Below are 25,036 nucleotides of genomic sequence, written 5' to 3'. Positions count from 1 at the left end.
TTGGTGATATTTAGTGGTCAGCATTTAAATTCCATCCTACTCAAAAATTGTTTTGATTTTGACCAACTTTATAAAATAAGATGCCAACTGACTTAAATACTTTAACATAACACACAGATTATTTTTTTTAATTCTGAAAAACTTATTGACACCCATAAATTATGTTTTAGAGTGCACTCAAAAAAAAAAAAAAAAAAAAAAATCACTGTCTCAACTTTGGCATTAATGAGTCAGTCCTACGAGTCTTTAATAATCTGACAAACTCAATTAGTTTAGTACAACCAACATGATTTGCTTCGACCTTGAAAAGCTTTATTAGGTTAAACCAACTTAATATTTATCCAAAAATTGTGGTGACATTTAGTGGTCAAATTATTTCATGGAAGATGTTGTGACGTATTTATTTTAATTCCATTTATTTTAGTTCCATTCCAATTAAAAAAATGTTTTAATTTTGACCAATTTTTTAGAAGTTGTCAACTGACTAAAACACTGTTATGTAACACACGTAATTTTTTTTATGCTGAAGGGCTTCTTTATTTTATGCGTTATCCACCAACCCAATGAATCACTTTTTAGAGTGCACTCTAAAAAGTGATTCATTGGGTTTTTAGAGTGCACTCTAAAAAGTGATTCATTGGGTTGGTGGATAACATTGTCATTGTCTCAATTTAAAGAAATTATGGTAATAGTTTGCATGCATCTTTTTTAGTAGTTCCAACTTTGGCATTAATGAGTCAGTCCTATGAGTCTTTTATTATAATCTGACAAACTCAATTAGTTTAGTACAACCAACATGATTTGCTGTGACCTCAAAAAGCTTGAATAAGTTAAACCAACTTAATATTTATCCAGAAGTTGTGGTGATATTTAGTGGTCAAATTATTTTATGTAAGATATTCTAACTTATTTATTTTAATTCCATCCAACTCAAAATAGTTTTGATTTTGACCAGCTTCTTAAAATAAGTTAACTGACTAAAACAGTGTAATGTAGTAAACATTTTTTATTCTGAAAAACTTCTTTATTGTATTCTTTATAGACTAACTCCATAGACATATATACATAGACGCCGCATCGAGCACTGAGCCGTACGTCAACGTCGCCGCCATATTGGATGTGGCAAGACTGTAAACTAATAGAAGTGAATGGACCATATATATATATATATATATATACATATATATATGTAGGTGCTGGTGGTCGGGATCGCAGGAGAGGGAAGCACTGGGGTCGGCGGAGCCTGCTCGGCAGTCACTGGGGTGACGGCGTGCCCCCAACTCCTCTCCCCAGCATAGAGTACCGTTCTGAAGGAAGGGAAGCGCAAGCCTCAGAAGCCCCAAAAGTGTAATTGTGTAGGATATCTGAGTCACCAAACAGCTTAATTTCAGCGCTTGCAAATCCTGCCATGAGTACGGTTAGGTTCACCTCAAGGCTTTGGAACCATTGGCGTTTTAGTTTATATGCAAATATTTGCTATTTTTGTATCTGTCTGTCCTTTTACTGTGTCTTTTATTTTTATTGTAGGCCTACTGTACTATACACACACACACACACACACATATATATGTATATATATATATATACTGTGCATTGTTTTTCGGCACTACCTTGTTCTCTATGGCTGATGTAAGGTGAATTGCTCCTGCTCATTGTTTTTGGTGCCTAACTGTTTCCCAAGTATATTAGTGCATATGTGAATGAATAAACGAGAGGCATTAACGTAAATTTCTTTGTAGAAAGGCGCTTTATGAAATTAAGTCCATTCACTTCTATTAGTTCACAGCGCAGCCTTGCCACATCCAATATGGCGGCGACGTTGACGTATTAAGGGCCGTCCCAAACCAGTTATCGCTGAGTGCGAGCAGACTGCTCAGCCCTTAGATAGCTAGTGTGCATCAGTGCAGGCTTCTGATGAGCCCAGCAGAAAGCACAACATCACAATGGAGGAAACAACGTACAAATGAAAGAGTTCCATCTTTCTACTTTGTAAAATATTTTAGATCAAACACTCACATTTGTTTTTCCTCACCCTGACTTTACAGTCTCAAACAAACTCAGAATGTTTGGTGTCAAAAGATGAAAACCTCCACGTCCATATGCTCAAATAAACTATTTAAAACTGTCTAAAAAAATTCCTCATCCCATTCTCCTGATTTTTTTTAAAAAAAAAATTCTATAATTCTCTTATCTGACTTATCCAAGTTTATTTTTAATATAACTCATTTTAATTAATATTTAAATGTTTTGGTTTTTTTATAGCTTGTTGCTCTATTTTGCTTTCACAAAGCGTCTGTCGGTGTCCATGGTTACATCTGCTTCCTTCTTCCGGTAGAGTAGGGAGGGCGTCCTATGCCTTGCGTTCCAAATCGCATACTTCTACTATATACTTTTAGTATGTACTGCAGCTGCCCTTAAAAAGTATGTAGTGTAGTATGCAGTATGCATACTATTGGGACACACTACATCCGCCATCACATCGCTCCCTGAACTCCGACCCTCTTGCTCACTTCTGCCGCCGTCCGTAGCGCCATATTTGAATATTTTGTGTTGTTGTACTTTGGAGATGCAGCAAATCTCCTCTCGTCAAGCTCGCCAGAGTCGTGCATACCGTCGGAGGTGCCAGAGAGCTCTGTTGCTGTTATGGCGTAATGTATGTTGTTGTTTCTACTAAACTGACGTGTTCACGTAAACAGTCCCAAGCCTATTATTAGTGACCTGTCTACTGAACTAGTCACCAGTAGGCACATTAACCCCCTTCACACACAGCTCTCTGTTGCTGGCAGATGTGTGTTGTTAAATATATTTACAGCTATGCAGCTGCTGGCACTATATTCTGACACACATCATCTTACCTAGCTGCTTACATTTATAGTGACTCTTATAAATAGTCGCTATTCCTCCTCCTCGACCCGACGTCCGCGGGGAGTTAAAATAGCAGCAATCATCGGGTAAAAGTTCTGTGAAAGCACTGGACTGACCAACAGTCAGCCACGTCTCAGTCACACAGAGAAAATCCAATCCTCGGGAAGTCAGGAAATCCTTCAGGATAAACGTTTTGTTCGCTAGCGATCTAGCATTTACCAGCCCAATCCTGGCAGGAGCCAGCGGGTCCACGGCGTTAGCTGTCTGGGGAGCCACACACAGAGGCCGCAGATTGCACAGATTCACCCCGCACCAGCGGGGACGAGGAGAGCAGGGGCCGCGGGGCTGGAACACCTCATCCGGGCCGACGACAGGTACCAGCCAGGCGTCAACAGGGTCCAGCGAGTGCCGAGAAATAAAGAGGCGAGGCACCGCTCCATACTCAGTCCAAGAAGCCGTGGAAGTGCTCGCCAAACAGGCCTTCAGCCTTACCAGCCGACCGCTGCGTTTATCCCGGCAGCAGTGGCGCTTACGCTGGAGAGGTGGAGCTGGGGCGCGGCAGAGTTGGGGCAGAGTTTTCCCGTCTTGTTGTTTCATTCATCCCCAAAACAAACACATGCACGAGCCAGGTAAGCGTCTTTACGACAATACGCGCTAGAGCTCATGGGATATGTAGGCTTCATTCCGGCAAAACACTACCGCTTTTGTCCACAGGGTCGCCAAAATCAACTCAAAATGAAAGTTCCTTGCAGGGGCTTTAACGATGCAATAAATACCCACGAAAACCACTATTCAATGCAACTATCTGCAATCAGCACATAAATGTATCTCTATATCGACTGTCCCGTCACATCTGATGTCAGATCAAAGGGGATTGGCACCGTTTGGCACATTTGGCACGCGTAATGGAAACCCAACCTGATTTGATTAACACAGCTGCAAACTAATGAGTTCACATCCCTCTCAGCCAACCACAAATAGCCAGATGGGGAGTATATATTCAGCATCTGTCATCTTAGAAAAGTCAAAAGAAAAGAAACAGAGTGAGACTGCGAGAGAGAAAGAGAGCGCGCGCGCACGAGAGAGAGCCCGTGGAGGTCTGCTCACAGTTCCGTATATATTTGGACACTGCAAGCTTGGACCTCCCGGCCCAGTTTCCTCCTGGGAGAAGTTTGGCCGTCTGACGCTGCTGCTCTCTACTGCCATGGTGAATTGAGTAAGTACGCCAGCACGGTGTGCCAAACTCGCAAAATCCGCCTGGCCATACCCAGTTGGTGAAGCGCAGGTGCGCTGCGCCTCTGCCTCGCCCAGTCTGCGAAACTAGAGGCCTTAATCACTTTTTCTGAGAGGCCTGAGAGTTTTCAAGACTTCTTGTGAACTTTTAAAAACCATTTCGACTTGAAAAATTAAATCAATTTCCTCACTGAATAAACAAAACTTTCCCCTCTGTTTTTGTTTTTTGGAAAGTTGCTTCACTGCAAATTTGTAAAGACATTTCAGCCACTAAAGCACAACATCAACTGAGGCAGATCTCACATAATCTGCTCATTCTGTGGCCCGAGCCCTGAGCCAACATCTGGGATTTATTGTTCATTCTTAAGGGGACAGTGTGGATTTTTTGAATTGGGGTTGCTTGGGGTATTTATCCATAGTCGCTAAATTGCACTGAATTGACGCAGACTGGTCAATCATAACGTAGTACTGTCCGGCTCAGACCAGGGTCCGACACAGCTGTGCTCCATTGACTCTAATGCAGTCGTTTCAGATTTCCTTCATTTCCAGGCTGGTTTTGTGGATTTGGAGCTAAATGTTGTGCCTGGGGCTCGTCGTGTATTAATGATACTCGTAACCTGGACAGGTTGGAAAAAGATAGACGTTTCTTCCCTGTTCCAAAATCAAACCCTGATAAGTGTAGGGTTAGCTAGCTAGCTACTGAAGATATAGCCTACTGAATGTATACACATGCTGCTTTTTAATGATTATAACAGTGAAACAAAGATCGACCCTGCTGTACAGGAACCAGTGAAGGGAAGCAGGGAAACTTTGCTGATATTGAACCAGCTGTGTGTCATCACAGTGTGTGCAGATGAACGTTGTTTGACTTCCCCTGGAGATCCCTGCTTGTCCAGCAGCGGAGGTCCGGGTGCTGGCAGCAGCAAACACTGTTCATCTGCACACACTGCGATGCCACACAGCTGGTTCAATATCAGCAAAGTTTCCCTTTATATTCATTGTCTTGTGTGGCGATCAGCAGTGATGTGGTGGTTCACTTTTACACTGTGATCTGTAGCCTATAGTTCGGCTTTAGCTTCTAACTGTCTTTGTCTTTTTAACCTGTTGTTGCTGCTGAGTCAGTTTGACATCCTGGATATATCCTTCAAACACAGACTGTAGACCCCTCTGTCTGCTTCTCTCTGGAATCACTCTTTCATTTTTATAAAAATATGATCATATTTCTTCAGGGAGTGCAGTTAGTGACAGTGAGGGCTCCATGCTTACTCTGATAGACCATCACAAGGGGGCGGGGCTTAGCGAAAGGTCAGTTACATACAGTAGATGTCAGTTGGCACCCCCCCACCCCCCTCCCAGTTTGGAGAAACAGGAGTATCACCGCAGAAGCTGAGAAATGTACTGCTGTGGATGGGAGCAGCAGGAAAACGTAGTTTAGCCACCTAAAAAGAAGAAGAAGGGAAAGAATAGGATATACTTTATTAATCTCTGATGGGAAATTCAATTCTTTCACTCTGAAATACACACATACACAAACAGGACCTATACATGCATTGCATAGAGAGAAGGGGCTTCCTTGCAGTTGGGATTTCAGTTCCCAGTTTCCAACCTAAATATATACTAAGCTACTGCTGCTATAAAAAAAAGTCCAATCTAAAAAAATTAAACTGATGCACTCACTCCGGAGCTAACCCCCGACACTCTGCTTAGCAACCGGGAAACAAAACAGTAAACTTCTGCTAGTCTCGAGGAACTGCAGCTTTTATTAGTGCACATACTGCAAAGTCCACTGTACATTCACTGATATCTAAACTTAAACACTCAGATCACTTCTCCAAGTTATGCTACTCTGACAACACTACACAGTTACACTGCAGCACAGTAACATACATCAATGTGTGTTTTCTCATGCTGGTCCTTATTTGCATTCAGTCCATTTGAGAGGATTCAGTGTGACCTGTAAAGTCCACTGCAAGTGGGGCACTAGCAAAAAGAGCAGTTGCCTGTGCCAATGTTAACATGTCCATTGTTGTTTGGTGTTGTTACGAACCCTTAAAGGCCTAGGGGAGGGGAGGTAACAATTAACACAAATAACCAATAACCAATAATGAAGAACACGGGAGTAAACTAAAGTGACTGCAAGGCAGCAATTTATTTACGATTGCAAACACAAAAGAAGCTCCCAAATAAGGGGAGCCGACTAGCAACAAGAATGATATAACAGATAATCAATAATCAATAACAAAGGCAGAAGAATAAACACTGGGACTAGGTCACTAAACACCCGAGCGCACACCACCACGCACACAGCCATTCCCTTTAACGGAAAAGTATAACACATGTTGGGTCTCATTTGTGACATGTCAGTAAATGTGTGAGTAGATTTGATTAAGTCAATAAGTCAGTTGTAAATTGACAGCGTGCTCTGCTAGTCAGCAGCTAGCATACATCCCCCTCTATGAATAGCCTGTGACCACAGTATGTATGTAAGTCAGTAATAAACAAACATATTAAGTTAAAAATGATTCTTAAAAATAAGACAAATTGTAAGATCTACATAAAAATCAATACTTAAAAGGTTCTATATTTAACTTTCAAAAAATCTTTGTTATTGACCCCTACCTCTGAGGCCGTTAAGCGAACAGCAGTTGGCACCCTGTTGTCCAAGCTCCAATGCACGCGCTCTGTAGCTGCAAGCGAGCATCTGGGCATCAACTAAAACAGTGACAAACACAAGACTGACCGTGATTGACCGTCGTGTTGCTAGAATGCTGGACAATAATTAACAATCATATTTAGAATAACATTACGGTCTGCAATGTTTCTATTCTTCATTTGGACCGTTGGCTCCATGATACTGAGTCGCCTACCATCTGCAAATTACTTAATCAGCTGATGTTACTAAGCAGCCAACTGCAGATCCATGTAGAGTAGCAGTTAGCTGGCTAACCTTAGCTCAGTTTACGGTTAGCGCGTTGGCCGCACCGTCATTGCTCTTGGCTAGTAGAAAGCGCTTCGCACCGTTACATCCTTTGTTGCTGGCTAAAACAATATTTTTTGTCATAATACACGAGTTAGTATCATGGATCACGTTAGCTGGGGAAGTAATTTAGCAAGCTAGCCAACTAACATATTGAGTGTTCCAAAACTGCATACTTCCATTTGTACACATCAGTGTAGTACACGATGTACACTACATACTTCTTGTGTGGTGCACTGATTTCAACAGGGTAGTGATATCTCAAATCGCGCACTGCCATTTTGCGCTTACTAGGAGTGACAAAAGCTTTTTTTTAACCTCCTTTTCCTCTTCTTCACCTTTTTTTAAACACTGAATGCAAACGGATGGTTGAGCATTATTGCCAACATTTGAACCCTATCTCCGCCCAGACATAAACCAAACTTTTGCCCTAACACCAGTGCTTATTTAAATGTGCTGCTGTAGCTAGGGGCAAGTTAGCTAGCTAGTGAATGCTAACGTTAGCACTCGCGTTATTGTCCGTGGTACCAAAACATTACAGACCCAACAAACATTACTGACGGATTTTATTCGACAACACTATTGGTTTAGTGCAAAAAATATAACTGTCTCCTTGTTGTCCTAAGCCGCCATATCAAAAGTTGAGAAGTTTTGACGTAGCTCCTGTCACAAAGATGGCGACCTTTGAGGGCGTCAGTCATTCCACAGTCAACTTTTGGACTGTTTTGAGGGTGGCATTAGTACACTGCATTTTCCTGTACTATGCAGTTTAAACACACTTAGCACACTTGTGCACTCAAAATATTAAGTGTTCAGTACTGAAATATGCGGTTTGAGACACATTGCTACACTTAGGTAGTATTTTCCTAACGATAAAGTTAGCAAGCAAGCTGATTTAGCCAACTAGCTGTAACTAAGCTATGCAATATTGATCTGGCGTCGGTTGCTTAGTAACGTTAGTCGATTAATTTGCAAATGACGAGCTAGCTAATTTATCACCCAGCCCTGAAGTCTGGATGGATTAATGACATTAATCACTGAAGACGTTATTTTGCTACATTAGATAGCTAGCAATTTGTCTGCACTAGCAAGCAAGCTAATATTAGCTAACATTAGTCAGCTAACAGTGCTTCCTGTAACGTTGGGATTTCTTTTCAGTACTGAGTGCGATGAAATTATGAGGGTCACTGAATTTGATGGATTTTCTGTTTATCAGGCAACAAATAAAATAAGAATTAGCTAGCTAGCACAGCCCATCAACGCCCACGAAATCCATTTCTCAGCTAACGTTAGCTATTTTCGCACACTGTTAGCACTGTAACAGTGCTCAAGAGCGACAGTTATGAGTTATCATGTATGTAAATCAAATGCATTTCATAAAAATAAATATTAGTTTAACAAAATTTAAACTAATTTAATCATAATTTTTACTTTCCAGCTGTAAAAATTAACTAAGTGTCTCTTGTTATGTCCTAAATTTTATCAATGTAGTTTTTCCTGAATATAATGTGACAAAGAAATACAAATTTGACTTACTAACTATACATTTTTACTTAGTTTCTCTTTCTTTTGACTGACAGTAATAGACCTCCATACATATAAATTAAATGTATTTTGTGTATGTCAAAATTTTCAGTATCTCAGTCATAAGCAAAATAATCAGATACTGAGTAGTATGATTTTTATTTGTATAAAAGCCTATAAATTGACAGGCATTACAAATTAATTTATAGGCTATAAATGCTCTGGTATATAGTATTACCATATACATGATGTGATGAATAAATAAATAAATAGAAATTAATTCAATATCACTAGTTAAATTCCGTCATTCTTTTTCACAGATATGATGTATAAAATGAATAAATTCAATATCAGTTAAACATTTTTGCTATTTTTTTCTCCTGTATCCAGGAGCTATACGGACGGAGATCGGTCGTTACTGGGGCTTCTGGTGGGGGTTCTTGGTGAAACCCATCATGTTCCTTTTCTTTGTGGATGCTGAGTTGGGAGCTCAGACCACACTGCACTGTGCCCTGGAGCAAGGCATCGAGCACCTCAGCGGCCACTACTTCTCCAAGTGTGCACCGCACATGAACATCGAGTCGAAGGCAAGAGACGACGCCGCGGCCAAGAAGCTGTGGGAGCTCAGTGAGAGTTTCTGCGGCCTGTCCTGAAACCAAGCCTGCAATCTGAGCTTTGGGTTTAATCTTGTATTGTGTGCTCTCTTACACCTGTGCTGTGATTCAACCACTCATTGGGAAAACGCAAGAGTTTGACTGCATCTGAACGCATCAACAGTCTCGACTCAGCTGGGTTAAATATGGCCGGATGAAATCGCCGGTTTAAATGTGATCTAATGTTTGTGATAGTTACTTCTCTATCACATACTTCTCTGCTGCAAGTTTTAAGTCTCTGCAAGTTAATTTGAATTAAATCACTACATCCTGCATCTTTCATATACTCTACAAGAATCAAATATATGGCCACGTACACATTTACATATATTTTGATCCAGCATGTTTTTACATATTAAATGACAGCAGAAATGTGATTTACAGATATAATTTTATATTTTTTTGTATTTGCAATATGTTTATATTTTGTTTTGGTATATATACTGCTTTGAATAAAGATAGTGAACACAGAAATGTGCATTTGAGATGTGATTTTATCATGTTTTTAAAAATATGGCTATTAATGTTTACAATAAAAGTTTACAATAAAACTTGAATAAATAATGAATGAAACATTATATTACATAACTTTTGACTTTATTTTGAAAAATATTTGAAAAGGAAATTTTTATTAATTATGTTTTCTGTTATGCAACTGCAGTATTTAAATAAGAAGTGATTTCATACTTAATGTCTCTAATATGTATATGAATATTTAGAGGGAGACAAAGATAAAAAAAAATGCTGTCTTGGGAAAAGACATGACATTGAACGTTTGTGCATCATCAGCGTAATCATTCACTTACTGGACTTTAGCTGCATTTAAAGACAAATAGCGCAGGGGTGGACTAAACCATTTTACGCTTTTATGGGGTGAGAGTAGCCTCAGAGAGCTTCTACTATTTCTTTAAACAAAGTTCAGTCTTTCAACCTATTTATTCAGCCAATTTTAACTTAATTATGGTACTCGTTACTTATTGGTCGGTTTGCAGCCAAGTGTGAAGCAGTCAGGATGAGAGTCAGCACCTCCAAGTCTGAGGCCATGGTTCTCTGCCGGAAACTCTGCCGGAAACTTACTGCCTCAAGCGAAGGAGTTCAAGTATCTCGGGGTCTTGTTCATAAGTGAGGGTAGAATGGAGTGTGAGATGAATCGTGGTTTGGTGCGGCTTCTGCAGTGATCCGGGCACTGCACCACACCGTTGAGGTGAAGAGGGAGCTGAGCCAGAAAGCAAAGCTTTCGATTTACTGGTCCATCTACGTCCCAACCCTCACCTATGGTCATGAGCTCTGGGTAGTGACCAAAAGAATGAGATCACAGATACAAGCGGCTGAAATGCCTCCGTGGGGTGTCTGGGCTCAGCCTTAGAGATAGGGTGAGGAGGAGCTTGGAGTAGAGCTGCTGGTCCTTCGTGTCGAAAGGGGTCAGTTGAGGTGGTTCGGGCATCTGATCAGTATCCTCCTGTGAGAGGTGTTTGGGCACGTCCTACTGGTAGGAGGCCCCGGGCAGACCCAGAACACACTGGAGGGATTACATATCTCATCTGGCCTGGGAACACCTTTGGGTCCCCCAGGAGGAGCTGGAAAGCATTGCTGGGGAGAGGGACATCTGGGGTGCTTTGCTTGGCCTGCTGCCCTGGTGACCTGGCCCCGGATAGGCAGACGATAATGGACTACTTACTGAGAAATTAAAAAAAATGCAAACAAAACCAAACTTTTAATTCCAGATTACTCAGGGCACCCCTCCTATCAGGGCCCTAAGTATTTAGTCCCACTTTCCCCCCACGACAGCATACTTGTTTATGACATAGTGAGACACAAAGGGAAGTAAAGCTACGTTTATGGGAAGAATCTGAATTTTATTTTTGAATTTATTTTTGTATCTTATTTTTTATTTATCCGTTTTGTGTTTTTGGTTTGAAAAGTGACAAAAAATCTACTAATAACTTTTATTTAATATTAATATTGAAATGTTAAATTTAAATTAAAGAAAAAAACATTATATCAATCTTTAGATTTTTCTCCGTTTTCCACATTTTTAAACAAACAAAAAATAATTAGTCAATAGGGACTTTATTTTGAAGGTGTCCACAGGAAGTGGGTGAATGAGTAGGTGAAAGATCAACTGCAGCGGGACTTTCAGTTGAACATCAATGGGGATGACTGAGCACCGTCAGCAGAACCGGTCGGACCGGACCGAGCCGTGACTCACCGTGCGCCTCAGGCAGGTAGAGCCGGTCGGACAGGTGAGTCCCTGCAGGTGTGCAGCTTATAAAAGGCAGTGATTCCTCTCAGGTAAAGAATCAGACAGCTCTTACTAACCATGTTTCACCTTCTGCTGCTGGCCGGTGTGGTGCTGGGAGGATACATCTTCCTCACACAGACTCTCTTCAAAAGGTCCAAATGTAAAGGGAACGCAGCGATGGCCGGCAAGACCGTCATCATCACAGGTGAGTCTGTTTGTCTGTCTGTCTGTCTGTCTGTCTGTTATTACCGTCGCACTACAGGCAAAACAAGAAGTACACACAGACACTGAAAATCAATGACTCTTGGAACATATTATTTCTGAATGTAATAACCAAGAAAAGCCTTTTACAAATGATATTTTGAAGGAATAATTAATACACACATTAAGACTAGAGCTGAAACAGTTAAACATGGACAGCTTTGGTTTTCAAAGCAGCTTTTCAAAGTCTGCCTCACATGAGCTTCACAATAAAACAGACAAGTCATTAAATTAGAGTTTAAGACTGACAATTTGGTGTATAAAAATGACACAGTGGCTACAATAGGACGATAAAAAATCTACCTGTAAAGTAAAAGTTTGACTTTCTAAATCAAACACAGAGATACTAATTCAAAATTAAGATCCAGATCAAGATGAACTTTTTCGTCCCACAGAGTTGGAAATTTGTCTCGGGCCCTACACCCATACTGCAGCTACAGAAATACAACATAGTACACAGACAAATCAACATTATACCCAACTTAGCAATAAGAGACCAAATATATGAGTAGCCACTGATGATCTTATTGGCTTTTTCCCACGCAGTACAGATCAATCGTTGACTTGTTTCCCATAGTCTGAAAACTTTGACTTGCCATCTCATAATTTTGATATTTTATTTCAACATTTCCGATCATAAATTGACTTGTTCTCCAAAAAAAAAGTCTCAGTAAGTCGTAGTTTTCACTTAGTATCTTCGACTTAAAGGGATAGCTCTGATTTTTTGACGTGGGGTTGTATGAGATCAGTATATTACATAGATGTCAGTTGGCACTCCCCCAGTTTGGAGAAGCAGACTCGAGTCCGATACAGAAGCTAAGCAATGTACTGCTGTGGACAGGGGCAGCAACAAAACGTATTTTAGCCAATTAAAAACAGTCCCATCTGAAACAACCAGTGTCAGTTTAAGTGTACGCTACATTGAGAGTATTTTCACTGCTTTATCTTTCCGTCTCACAGCCTGTTTCGACAGAGCTTCAGTTCCCGGCTAATGCTCTCATCAAAGCCAGACTCCACTGAGAAAAACAGTAATTTTACTTCGCTGAACACAGGAGCTGCTGGTCTGAAGCTGCTTCAATCAGTTAGTTAGTTTGTGTCATCGTGTGACTTTGGTGAATTCAAACTAACCTTGAAAACACCAAAGTCACACAATAACACAAACGAACAAACTGATTGAGGCAGCGGTAGACCAGCAGCTCCTGTGTTCAGCAAAGTAAAATCACATGTTTTCTCAGTGGAGTCTGGCTTTGATGAGAGTGATGCAACGTCTTTATTTTACTGCTGGAAATCACAGAGGATCACTGAAGTAATAAGGATTCATCCTCTCGTCTCGATGCATAAACATTTGTGCCAGTCCATACAATAGTTGTGGAGATGCTTTAGTCTGGACCACAGTGGTGATGGACAGACTGACCGACAGATCTCAAATGTTTCAGCATTTGTTTTTGTTGGTGTGTTCTTGCTGCAGGAGGAAACACCGGCATCGGGAAAGCCACGGCGCTGCACCTGGCCAGGAAGGGAGCCAGAGTGATCCTGGCCTGCCGAAACCGGGACAAGGCCGAGACTGCCATCGCAGATATAACAAAGGTAGGAACGAAAAAGAAGGATTGATCCTTTGCGAAGCCCCGCCCCCTTGTGATGGTCTGTCAGAGTAAGCATGGAGCCCACGCTGTCACTAACTGCACTCCATGAAGAAATATGATCATATTTTTGTAAAAATGAAATAGTGATTCCAGAGAGAAGCAGACAGAGGGGTCTACAGTCTGTGTTTGAAGGATATATTCAGGATGTCAAACTGACTCAGCAGCAACAACAGGTTAAAAAGACAAAGATAGTTAGAAGCTAAAGCCGAACTATAGGCTACAGATCACAGTGTAAAAGTGAACCACCACATCACTGCTGGTCGCCACACAAGACAAGGCAAAGGCGAGACACAGACGAGACAGAATATATGGGATATATAAATATGTATGACTTCTAGTCTTCATATTAAGTCTGTGGTCTTATTATAGTCAGAGGTGGACAGAGTACACAGCTTCACTACTTGAGTAAAAGTACATATACTCCTTGTCAAATATTACTCCAATACAAGTAAAAGTAGCTTAGTCAAAATATTACTTAAGTAAAAGTACTTAAGTATACATACATACAATACAGGAAAGTAAAGTAGCAGAAATGTTTATAGCTCAAAAATAAACAAATAAAGGCAAGAAGCCTCTGAACACAAACTCAGCTGCATTCATCAACAAATGAAAACAAATTTCAGCCCCCAACTGTATTTTTCTTGCAAAAACCCAAATGTCCTTTTCTTGTAGTTACATTTGAACGCATCATGAAGTATACGCTGCAAAAACTCAAAATCTTACCAGGAATATTCGTCTTATTTCCTGTCAAAACAAATCTCATTACACTTGAAATAAGACACATCACCAAAAACGTTACTTGTTTTCAGACAATTTTCTGCTTGTTACAAGCTCATTTTCACTTGAAACAAGTAGAAAAATCTGCCAGTGCTTGTAATAAGAAGAAAACCTTGCTCCACTGGCAAATTATTCTGCTTATTTCAAGTATCAAAAACCTTGAACATGAGCTTTAGATACGGGCACGGATGCTCGGGGCCGGGGGGAGTTTCTCTGTCGGTTTCTTCCTCCATTGCTGCTGAAGCCATCGACACCACTATCCCAAGATGTGGATGTGAACCGCTAAAGTTAAGTTTGGTTTTAAGCTTGACATAGTACAGGTACGGCAATACAGCTAAGACAAACTATATGCGAATCAGCAGAAACAGTTTATTTTCTGCAGCTGACGTAAGAGCAAAAGTAGTGAGTAACGAGAGCATCAATAGAAATGTCGTGGAGTAAAAAGTACAATGTTTGTCCTTCAAATGTAGTGAAGTAAAAGTAAAAGTATCCCCCAAAAATAATACTCAAATAAAGTACAGATACTCAAAAAATGTACTTAAGTACAGTACTCAAGTAAATTTACTTCGTTACTGTCCACCACTGATTATAGTAGATATCCAACATAGTCTTCACCTGTTGATGATCTTCTTCCAGCAAACAGGAAGTACTGACGTCCTCTACATGCAGCTGGACCTGGCCAGTCTGAAGTCTGTTCGCTGCTTCACTGAAACATTCCTGAAAAATGAGTCCAGTTTGGATCTGCTCATCAACAACGCAGGTACACACACACACACACACACACACACACACACACACACACACACACACAGAGTTACAGAAATACTGTCAGCTGTGTACTAGAGTACAATCTGAACCATCTCAATAGGTAATAAAATATATAACTAACCAGTAGTGTAAAGTAACTGAGTACATTTACTCAAGCACCGTTCTTAAGTACAGTTTTGAAGCACTTGTCTTCTGCTACTTTCTCCTTCTACTCCACTACATCTCACAGGGAAATATTGTACTTTGCGCTGCAGCAGTAGCGGCTCTGGCACATTTGGTGCCCTAACGTCAATATGGGATGAGGTTGGAGTGAGAATGTGTTGACCACAGAGAGCAGGTAATGTGTAGTGAGCTGGGGAGGGGGGAGGGGCCCGGGGGCGACAGGAACCCAGGAAAAATGGCCTCTTTATTACTTAGTAGGCTTTGCTATGTAGTTATGTAGTTATGACCTTTTGTCATATTTCAAAATAATAGTAGTATTGGTATTAGTAATTGATTTTTTTTCCTTCCCCCATTTGTGGCGCCCCCTATGGATGCCGGCGCGCTTAGCATTCACCTATATCGCCTGTGGCTCGGGGCCAGCACTGTACTGCACTCGTTTGTCTGACAGCTTGATGTATGAGGTTTATTTTGATACAACATTTGTGGCTATCACATCTTTAACAGCACACACTGTCACACATTCTTTCTCCCAACACGTCAAATATCAACGCTTAGTCAGTGGCCCCACATGTATAAATATGACACTCTAGGTACCCTCCTGCATTCGTTTTGGACATTCAGGGACAGTATGTCAGTTTACCCTCATTACATGCATTGTGTCTTTTCAAAATAAAAGGAAATGTACAGTTTCTGCTTGTTAAATGCATACAGTCTTTTTCAAAATAAATGTAGAAAGTAGATAAAAGATTCTTCAAGTTTAGGCAACAGAACATGGTTTGGTCTGGAAAACCTTGAAATGAGTATGTTTATTCCTAATGTGACGTAACTATACGTCACTAGCATGGTATGCTCCACATACTAGCACACTATGTCATTTGGGAGCCTGGTATCACTCCGAAGTCGTCAAAATCTGGCGCTTGGGCAGTGGCTTGCGGTGTCAGATGGGTCCAACAAACATCGACTTTCACCTGGGAGAGCAGTGTTCAAGTCCTGTCAGATTATGAAGCCAAGCCCTGTTCTTTTTTCTTAAATCCAACCACGCGTTTTTGTTGATCACAGCAGCATGACTAATGAGTGAAACTTACCTGTGAAGTAATTTGATTAAGCACACTTAAAAGACTCTCTGTTACTGCAGATATTTTGACGTGTCATTGCAAGGAAAAACTCAGGTGAAAGAAATTTCCCGGTAAGACATGACAGTGAGCCAGCAAACACAAGAAGATGACCTTGAGATTATCTCGACGAGATGGAATGCAGTTGTTTGTACTGTGCGAACTGTACCTGTGACTTAGTGTGTAACTCAGCGGTTACAATACCAGTGAAGTGGCACACCTGATGTGGAATGCATCAATCGTCACACGTTTAACAGAACGAAATGTTCACAGGGACGAAGATCTTTAGTCTTCTTCAAGGTGACGTGACTGACACCAGAGTTACATTCAAGACAAACGGGGAGAGTCCTGTGAAAGTGTGATGCATTCACTTGTGAATGTGTGTCACTGAATTAACAAGATAATATTCTCATTAATTCAGAAAAACAATGCTAATATGTTTTCTTGGAGCACATTCAATGCTTTTGTAAAATCCAGAGCAGCTGAGCTGGTTAAATTTTAACATTTAATATTTTACTTTTAAGTGATTTTTATTTAATTTTTTTTGCTAATTTAATTGAACCACATCCACCAATAATATTATAACAATATTTTCATAATTATGCATAATATTTCTTATCAAACAAACACATAAAAAAATCAAAAACAATTAATTTAGTTTATAATTTATGAAAAAAGAATATTTTTTAAATTTGTTTTCATGTTTACATTTTGGTATTTTTTATGAAAATTGTTAAATGTCAAACAGAAATATTGACAAGAATGGATATTAATAGCCCAAAAATTTCCTTTTGGTGACACATGACTTCAGAATGAAATTTGAAAAAGGAAAAAGAAAAACAAAAAAAACAACAAGTGTGTCAGCTAGATGTTATTTTATTATTTTTAATATTATCAGTATAATAATAATAATGATAATAATATAAATACCAATTATTATTTTTATTAATATTATTATCATTAAAATTATATTTTTTACTTATTATTATTATATCTATGTATATACATATATTTTTTTTACATGTCCTGTCTTGTGTTAAAGTGACGGCTGCCCTCTGTGATGTAATGTTTAGGCATCACAGAGATGGCTGGTTCGTTGTGTTCAGGTTAACATGAAGGGAAACACACTGCTGAGAAACAAATGTCCATTGCAGCCATGACGCCTGAAACACTCTTTAAATGTAAATCCGTCTGTCCTGCAGGTCTGGTGGCTGACGGGCGGACAGAAGACGGTTTCGGCATCGAGTTCGGGGTGAACCACCTGGGTCACTTCCTGTTGACGTACCTGCTGCTGGACCATCTGAAGGAGGGCGGGGGAGGACGAGTGGTCACTCTGTCCTCTATGGCTCACCGCTGGGGACACATCGACCTGGAGGTGAATCACTGAGACAACACACAACCACACACTTCAGTGATGGGTTCAGAGCCACACAAACTTATTTTAGTGCTTATAGTTCAACTTCTTAATGGGTACACGACAAATTATGACACTGTAATGTTCACGTAAAGTAAAAAAAAAAACTAAAAATATACTGAGAGAGAATCTGGTAAACACAGGGAAGCTTTGCGACAATATGAACAAAAGGAATTTCATTTGTTGTCATCTGAGATAAAATGTCATTGTCTTCCATTCTTAACTTCCCTCTTTGTCTCTGAAATGTCCTCTTTTAATTTTCTTGTTTTCAGTTTTTACCTCTCAAAATACAACAGTTCTCATAACTTTGCTTATATGAGCTCTACACAATATTCAGAGTGTATGAGTTGTCTGCACACGGCTCTCAACATGGAAGTCACTGAGCCAGCAGCCAGCAGCTAGCAGCTAACGGTGCTAACAACGGCAGCAATGCTTACAAAGCTAACGGTGGAGCCCGGTCTCACTCTAAAGTCATGGAAATCCAGCGCTTGGGCAGTGACTTGCAGCATCAGAAACCAATGAGAAAGGCATCCTTAAACGTCGGCATGATATGCAGCTGGTTGCCGTTATAGTTTTTTAGCGAAACCTACCCATGTGCTTCTATTGCCTACGTAGTAAATGTAGTGCGTTTATTTTTAAGGAGACAGTATGCTAACATTAAATTTCCTGTGAAAATAGACAATGTATGTAACAGGCTGAACTTGACTCTGCGTCCCAGAACGTCAACAACCAACACACCCAGGGTACCTTGGACGTCATATGTGGACGTGGAAAGTCCATGACCAAACGTCAATATGTGACGAGGTCGGAGTGAGAATGTGTTGAACATTGTTAACCAGGGGGAAGCAGAGGGTGGGCGCTACGCTTTCATGATGGCACTGTCCTAATATCAGGGGTAATCTCTGTATGAGTGCAATCAGAGTGACGTCCGTTAGCTAGCCAGTGTGGGATAATAATTAGCGCTATGGCTAGGGTTAGCTTGGTTCGGTGTAAAGTACGAGCTATAGCTGGAATCAAGTCACAAAGACATGGCATTCTGTCGCTCCTTTTCGTTCTGTCTCTGTACTGATGTTGGCTCGTAGAGTATCTGGGTGACCACAGATTCTTGGGGCCATCAGGACAATCTCAAGACTTACAGGCTTTCATGACACAGCGTCACACAAATTTTTCGCTCAAGTTAAAACATCTTCACACAGCGCAAATTCACATCCATTTGTATCTTTACATTGACTTTGCATGTGTTCGGGCCGCGTGAAAAATTCGCTTTGTGTTTGTTTTGAACACACCTTTAGAGTTTCACTCTGTAGTTAAGCTTATTTCAAGACTTAAATTACCATGTGAATCAACTGTTTTTAACTTGCAGCTCGTTTCAGTGCTGATGTTTCATCAGTATAAACAATCTAATGTCAGATAGAATCATGTATCAGTCACAGGAGACATCTTACTGCAGAGCAAGCTCCTTTCCGTCAGTTGATGTAATTAAACCTGAAGGCACAGCTTGTCTTCTGCTCCTGGCTCTGATTCAAATTGAATTATTAAAATATGATTACATAACAGATGAGAAACAGCAGATTATTCAGCATCAGAACAGGTTGTTATGTTTCAGGTTTTGTTCGGTGTGACTGATGTCATACTGCCTCTGTCACATAAAGACATTCTTTCACACCTGCGTGCTCTCTGCAGGTAACATTCCTCCTCTACAGCTCGAGGCTGGGCGGGTTACATCATCACACCATGTCACCTGTGCTCAGCATTGACTTTGTGATCTCTCAGGTGATTCTGTGTTTTCATGAACTTGTTGTGTGTGTGTGTGTGTTTGTGTTGTGTTCAGGCTCTGGCAGCTACCGGACACCTGGGCACCGGCAGGTACAGCTGGCAGTTCTTCCAGGCGTACTGCAACAGTAAGCTGTGTAACGTGCTCTTCACCCATGAGCTCGCCAAGAGACTGAAAGGAACCAAGGTCACCTGCTACAGCGTCCACCCAGGTAACCAAACAAACCCCTGCAAATTACCTGAAGAACAGGCCAAATACCTGTCTGAGGGAAATGTAGTCACTGTCTGAATTACTTTTACAGGAAGAGTGACGTCTTTTTTGAGGTCCCGGAGATGTAAAAGCCTTTAAAAGTCTCCATACAGGCAGAAAATATGTCTGCATTAACATTGCTACGTACATCATGCATCAGCATATAACAGCTGTACGATATCTTAAAAAAAATACACATACAATTGTCTGTATGATAGCTAATAAATTCACACCCCTACTGTTTAGACTAGGTTTAGGAAAAGAATCATTGTTGGTCGTTGTCACAAAAGTACTTCATGTTAACTTAACCAGGTTACGCTAAGGAGAAAAAAAGTGGTTGGTGCGTTGTCACATTAAATACTTAACGCAAAGTTACATAGGTTAGGTTTGGGAAAAAAAATATATGGTTGGGCGTCTTCACATTATGTACTAGATATAACGTTACTTAGTTTAGGATAGGAGAGTAAAATTACGTAGGTTAGGTTTAGGAAAAGAAACATGGTTGAGTGTCTTCAAATTATGTACTTAACGTTAAGTAACATACTCAAGAAAAGTTAGATAGATTAGGTTTTTGAAAAAGAAACATGGTTTGGCGTTGTCAGGTAACGTACTTAATGTAAAGTTACATAGGTTAGATTAAGGTAAAAAAAAAAACAGTCGGTTGTTGTCACGTTACGCACTTAACATTAATTAACAAAGTAAAGTTACATTTGTTAAGTTTAGGAAAAGAAACATAGTTGGGCGTTTTCAGGTTATGTACTTAACGTAAAGTTACGTAGGTTAGGTTTAGTAAAAAGAAACACGGCTGATCGTTGTCACGTTCCATACTTAACATTAAATTACGTACTTAAAGTTACGTAGGTTAGGTTTAGGAGAAGAAAGATGGTTGGGTGTTGTCACAGTACGTACTTAACGTTATTTAGGAAAAGAAACACGGCTGATCGTTGTCACGTTCCGTACTTAACATTAAGTTACGTACTTAAAGTAAAGTTACTTAGGTTAGGTCCAGGAGAGGAAACATGGTTGGGTGTCGTCACATCATGTACTTAACATAAAGGTACACTGGTTAGGTTTTGGGGAATTAAGTTACGTAGGTTGGGTTTAGAGAAGAAACATGGTTGGGCATTGTCAGGTTATGTACTTAAAGTAAAGTTACGTAGGTTAGGTTTAGGAGAGTAAAGCCATTTAGGTTAGATTTAGTTAAAGAAACATGGCTGATCATTGTCACATTACGTATTTAATGTTAGGTGGCGTACTTAAAGTAAATGTTATGTAGGTTAGGTTTAAGGATTCAAATAAGGAGGAGGAGAAGGAGAAGGAGAAGAAACATAATTGGGCGTCGTCAGGCTACATACTTAACGTAAAGTACGTACGTTAGGTTCAGGAAAGGAATGTTATGTAGGTTTAGAAAAAGAAACATGGTTGGGTGTCGTCACGTTACGTTCTTAAAGTTAAGATTTGTAGGTCAGCTTTAGGAAAAGAAACATGGTTTGGCATCACGTTATGGATATAATGTAACAACATGACAATGTACCCAAAAATAATAATAATAATGATAAGTAAAATAAAATAAATAATAAAATAAAAATAAATAACTCAGAGCTCATTTTCTGTCACACTGCATATGAACACCAGTCTCGTGGAATTAGTTGAAACTTGGCAGCCAAGTTTAAAACAAGCTGGAGACAGGAAATGGCCTTTTTATATATCAGACTTCCACTGTTTCCACTTTTTAATGCAAATGCAAATTGACAGAGCACATTAAAAACAGGTAAGTTTAAACACATTCATTGGCAGACACGTGATAACAACAGCACAATGAAGAACCAAACCCAGAGTTCTCATTAAATGCTTAAATCTCTGACATGTTTACTTCGTTCACTGGAAGGAATCTGACAAGAATGCAGTGTGCGTTCATGTAAGAGATTAATGTATGTATGTTTCCAAGGGCAGCTGGTGAGAACTGCACGAGTCAGAAACTGGTAACTCCTGTACGACTTCAATGTGACAGCAACTATTTCAGGTGTTTACAATGAGGACATTGGGACTTTATTGTCTCGTTTGTGGACATTGGGACTTTATTGCTGTCTCGTTTGAGGGCACTGGGACTTGTCTCGTTTGTGGACATGTCTCGTTTGAGGACATTGGGACTTTATTATTGTCTCATTTGAGGACACAGGGACTTGTCTTGTTTGTGGACATGTCTCATTTGAGGACATTGGGACTTTATTATTGTCTTGTTTGAGGACATAGGGACTTTATTATTGTCTTACTTGAGGACACTGGGACTTAATTGTCTCCTTTGTGGACATTGGGACTTTATTGTTGTCTCGTTTGAGGACACTTTGACTTGACTCATTTGAGGACATGGGGACTTTATTATTGTCTCGTTTGAGGACATGGGGACTTTATCATTGTCTTATTTGAGGACATTGGGACTTAATTGTCTCGTTTGAGGACATGGGGACTTTATTATTGTCTCGTTTGAGGACATGGGGACTTCATCATTGTCTTATTTGAGGACACTGGGACTTAATTGTCTCGTTTGAGGACATGGGGACTTTATTATTGTCTTGTTTGAGGACATGGGGACTTTATCATTGTCTTATTTGAGGACATTGGGACTTAATTGTCTTGTTTGAGGACATGGGGACTTTATTATTGTCTCGTTTGAGGACATGGGGACTTTATTATTGTCTCGTCTGAGGACACTGGGACTTAACTGTCTTGTTTGTGGACATTGGGACTTTATTGTTGTCTCGTTTGAGGACACTGGGACTTGTCTCGTTTGAGGACATGGGGACTTTATTATTGTCTTACTTGAGGACACTGGGACTTAACTGTCTTGTTTGTGGACATTGGGACTTTATTGTTGTCTCGTTTGAGGACACTGGGACTTGTCTCGTTTGAGGACATGGGGACTTTATTATTGTCTCGTTTGAGGACATGGGGACTTTATTATTGTCTTATTTGAGGACATTGGGACTTAATTAGTTTCTCGTTTGCGGACAGTGGGACTTTGTTGTCTTATTTGAGGACATTGGGACTTAATTGTCTCGTTTGAGGACATGGGGACTTTATTATTGTCTCGTTTGAGGACATGGGGACTTTATTATTGTCTTATCTGAGGACATTGGGACTTAATTAGTGTCTCATTTGAGGACAGTGGGACTTTGTCGTCTTATTTGTGGACATTGGGACTTTATTGTTGTCTCATTTGAAGACATTGGGACTTTATTTTTTATCTCGTTTGAGGACATTGGGATATTATTGTTGTCTTATTTAAGGACATTGGTTTGACAACACCATAAAATACCTGTGGGCGTGGTCACAGGTGAGGTAGAGTACACCTGTGATGTCAGGTGTGGTCCCACGTGCATCAGACTTGAACCTTTGAACCCACAGTTGTTTTCATTGACACAGAGCTCAGCGTGAAGTTGATCTAACTGTGACGCTGAGGTCTGAGAGTCTTCTACAGCTCTCAGTATTTTAACCGGGTGTGTCTGTGCTCTCCTGCAGGTGTGGTTCGGACTGAGCTGTCCCGTCACGTCAGCCTGTGGCAGAAAGTCTTCATCGAGCCCATAGCGCGGCTGCTGTTCCTGGACCCCGAGGCCGGCGCTCAGACCACGCTGCACTGCTCCCTGCAGGAGGGAATCGAACCTCTGAGCGGACGTTACTTCTCCTGCTGCGCCATGCAGGAAGTGTGCGCCCGGGCCCGAGACGACAACATGGCCCAGAAACTGTGGGAAGTCAGCGAGAAGCTCTGTGGACTCTCTTAAGGTGGAATGACCACAAAGGACTTTTTCTGAACCTTAAAGTGTTTGTGAAGTCCAGGAGCAGTAACAGTTTCCTCTGGTGTTCCAGTGTGATAAGTTCATGTTCGTATAAGTTGGTTTATAAGTTTTGCTGTGCAGCATTTTGTAATTACAGTATTCCTCTCACATCATCACTGCCCACATATAACTGTGGATCTTTATTTTATTACTTGAGAAAAATGTATTGTTTGGATTCACTGAATATGACAGGAATCTCTGTTGGCAGTTCTTTTTGATTAATTTGCTCATATTTGACTAAATTTTATTTTAACAAACCTGAATTCTGAAGCAAATGTCAAACTTTTCAGAGCTGACTGATATCAAATGACACATTTCCTCTATATCTGAATATATATATATAAATATATTAAAAAAACAGCTGTTAAAAAGTTAAATATCTTGTAAAGCTTACAGTGTTTTTAAGTTTTATTTTTACTTTATCTCTTTTATTACAACCTTTAGTCCACCTGGTGTGTTTGTAGTTGTAGATTGTACAAGTGTCGTGTTAACTTGTGTAACTGTCTCAATAGAGTTGATAAAAAAATAAAATTATAAATAGAAGAAATGTCAAACACACGAAGAAGTGTTTGGTCTACATTGCTGGTTCCCAAACCTGGGGGTCCCGGCCCCCAGTAGGGCTCGCCAAAGCTTCACGGGGGGTCATGAGGCTTTCTTGATTTTCAGAGGTGTAAAAAAGCTTTTTTTTTTGTGCTAAAACATATTAATGAACACTCATTTAGATCTTATTAGTGATGTTGATAGGTTAAATTCAACTTAAAAGGCTGTGTCACCTTTATTACGAGGCTGAAATATGTTTTGCGGTTCCAGACATTTTTTCTTTTTTGGCCAAAAATGGCTCTTTTGATGGTAAAGCTTGTCGACTCCTGGGGACACATTGAAGTCTTTTGAGGACTTAAGGGTCGGTTACCAAATTCTAGCCATGCACTTTTTCCGATTTTCACAGTTCCGACATTTTATACAGTCTAAACAAGGAGGCTCTCTAGATCGACCCAAGAACTCCCCATTGGAGTCGTTATTGTTTGACGACAATCTAGGTAAACACATATCACAAATATACAGCTTACTAATTAAACATTCAAGGGTTAATACAACAGTCACGTGGGAACAGGACCTGAGTATTCAGATCATAGACAAACGCTGGGGTGAGATTAATGAGCGGTCAAAGAGAATTTGTATCAATACCAGGTATAGACTCTGCAATTCGAAATTTATACAGTACATAGGGCCTACTTTACACCTGAGAGACTGAGCCGTGTTAAAACCAATTCTTCCCCTCTCTGCTCCGTTGTAAACCAGAGCTCAAACACATGGTGTGGTCTTGCCCTAAGCTTGGACAGTGGTGGTTTGAAATTGAGAACATCCTCAGAAATGTGTTGTTACAGGATATATCTTTAACACCTGGGATCTCAATGTTGGGAGATCTGACTGATCTGAAGCTCCCGTCCCAAAGGACAAAGGGTTTTGTGAGCCAGCCATTACAGCTGCCAAAAGATGCATCACGAAGATCCCCCTGATATGGTGGTGGATTAATGAGGTCAATTCATGC

The 25,036-nt window shown here is 40.3% G+C and overlaps 1 protein-coding gene across 1 annotated transcript; it reads left to right on the top strand.

Annotated features, from left to right (window-relative positions):
- The first annotated feature begins 11,502 nt into the window (after positions 1 to 11,502).
- On the top strand, positions 11,503 to 24,041 carry LOC117266691 (dehydrogenase/reductase SDR family member 13-like). Its single transcript, XM_033641994.2, has 6 exons — positions 11,503 to 11,699; positions 13,224 to 13,342; positions 14,812 to 14,935; positions 17,420 to 17,592; positions 19,463 to 19,616; positions 23,174 to 24,041. Exons 1-6 carry the CDS (start codon positions 11,573 to 11,575, stop codon positions 23,431 to 23,433), a joined length of 957 nt encoding a protein of 318 aa, XP_033497885.1. The 5' UTR covers positions 11,503 to 11,572; the 3' UTR covers positions 23,434 to 24,041.
- The last annotated feature ends 995 nt before the right edge of the window (positions 24,042 to 25,036 follow it).

The sequence above is a fragment of the Epinephelus lanceolatus genome, chromosome 15, assembly GCF_041903045.1.
Source record: "Epinephelus lanceolatus isolate andai-2023 chromosome 15, ASM4190304v1, whole genome shotgun sequence".
In the NCBI taxonomy this organism is placed as follows: Eukaryota; Metazoa; Chordata; class Actinopteri; order Perciformes; family Serranidae; genus Epinephelus; species Epinephelus lanceolatus.
Note: the sequence above shows the minus strand (reverse complement) of the source record. Positions and strands in the feature narration are given on the sequence as shown.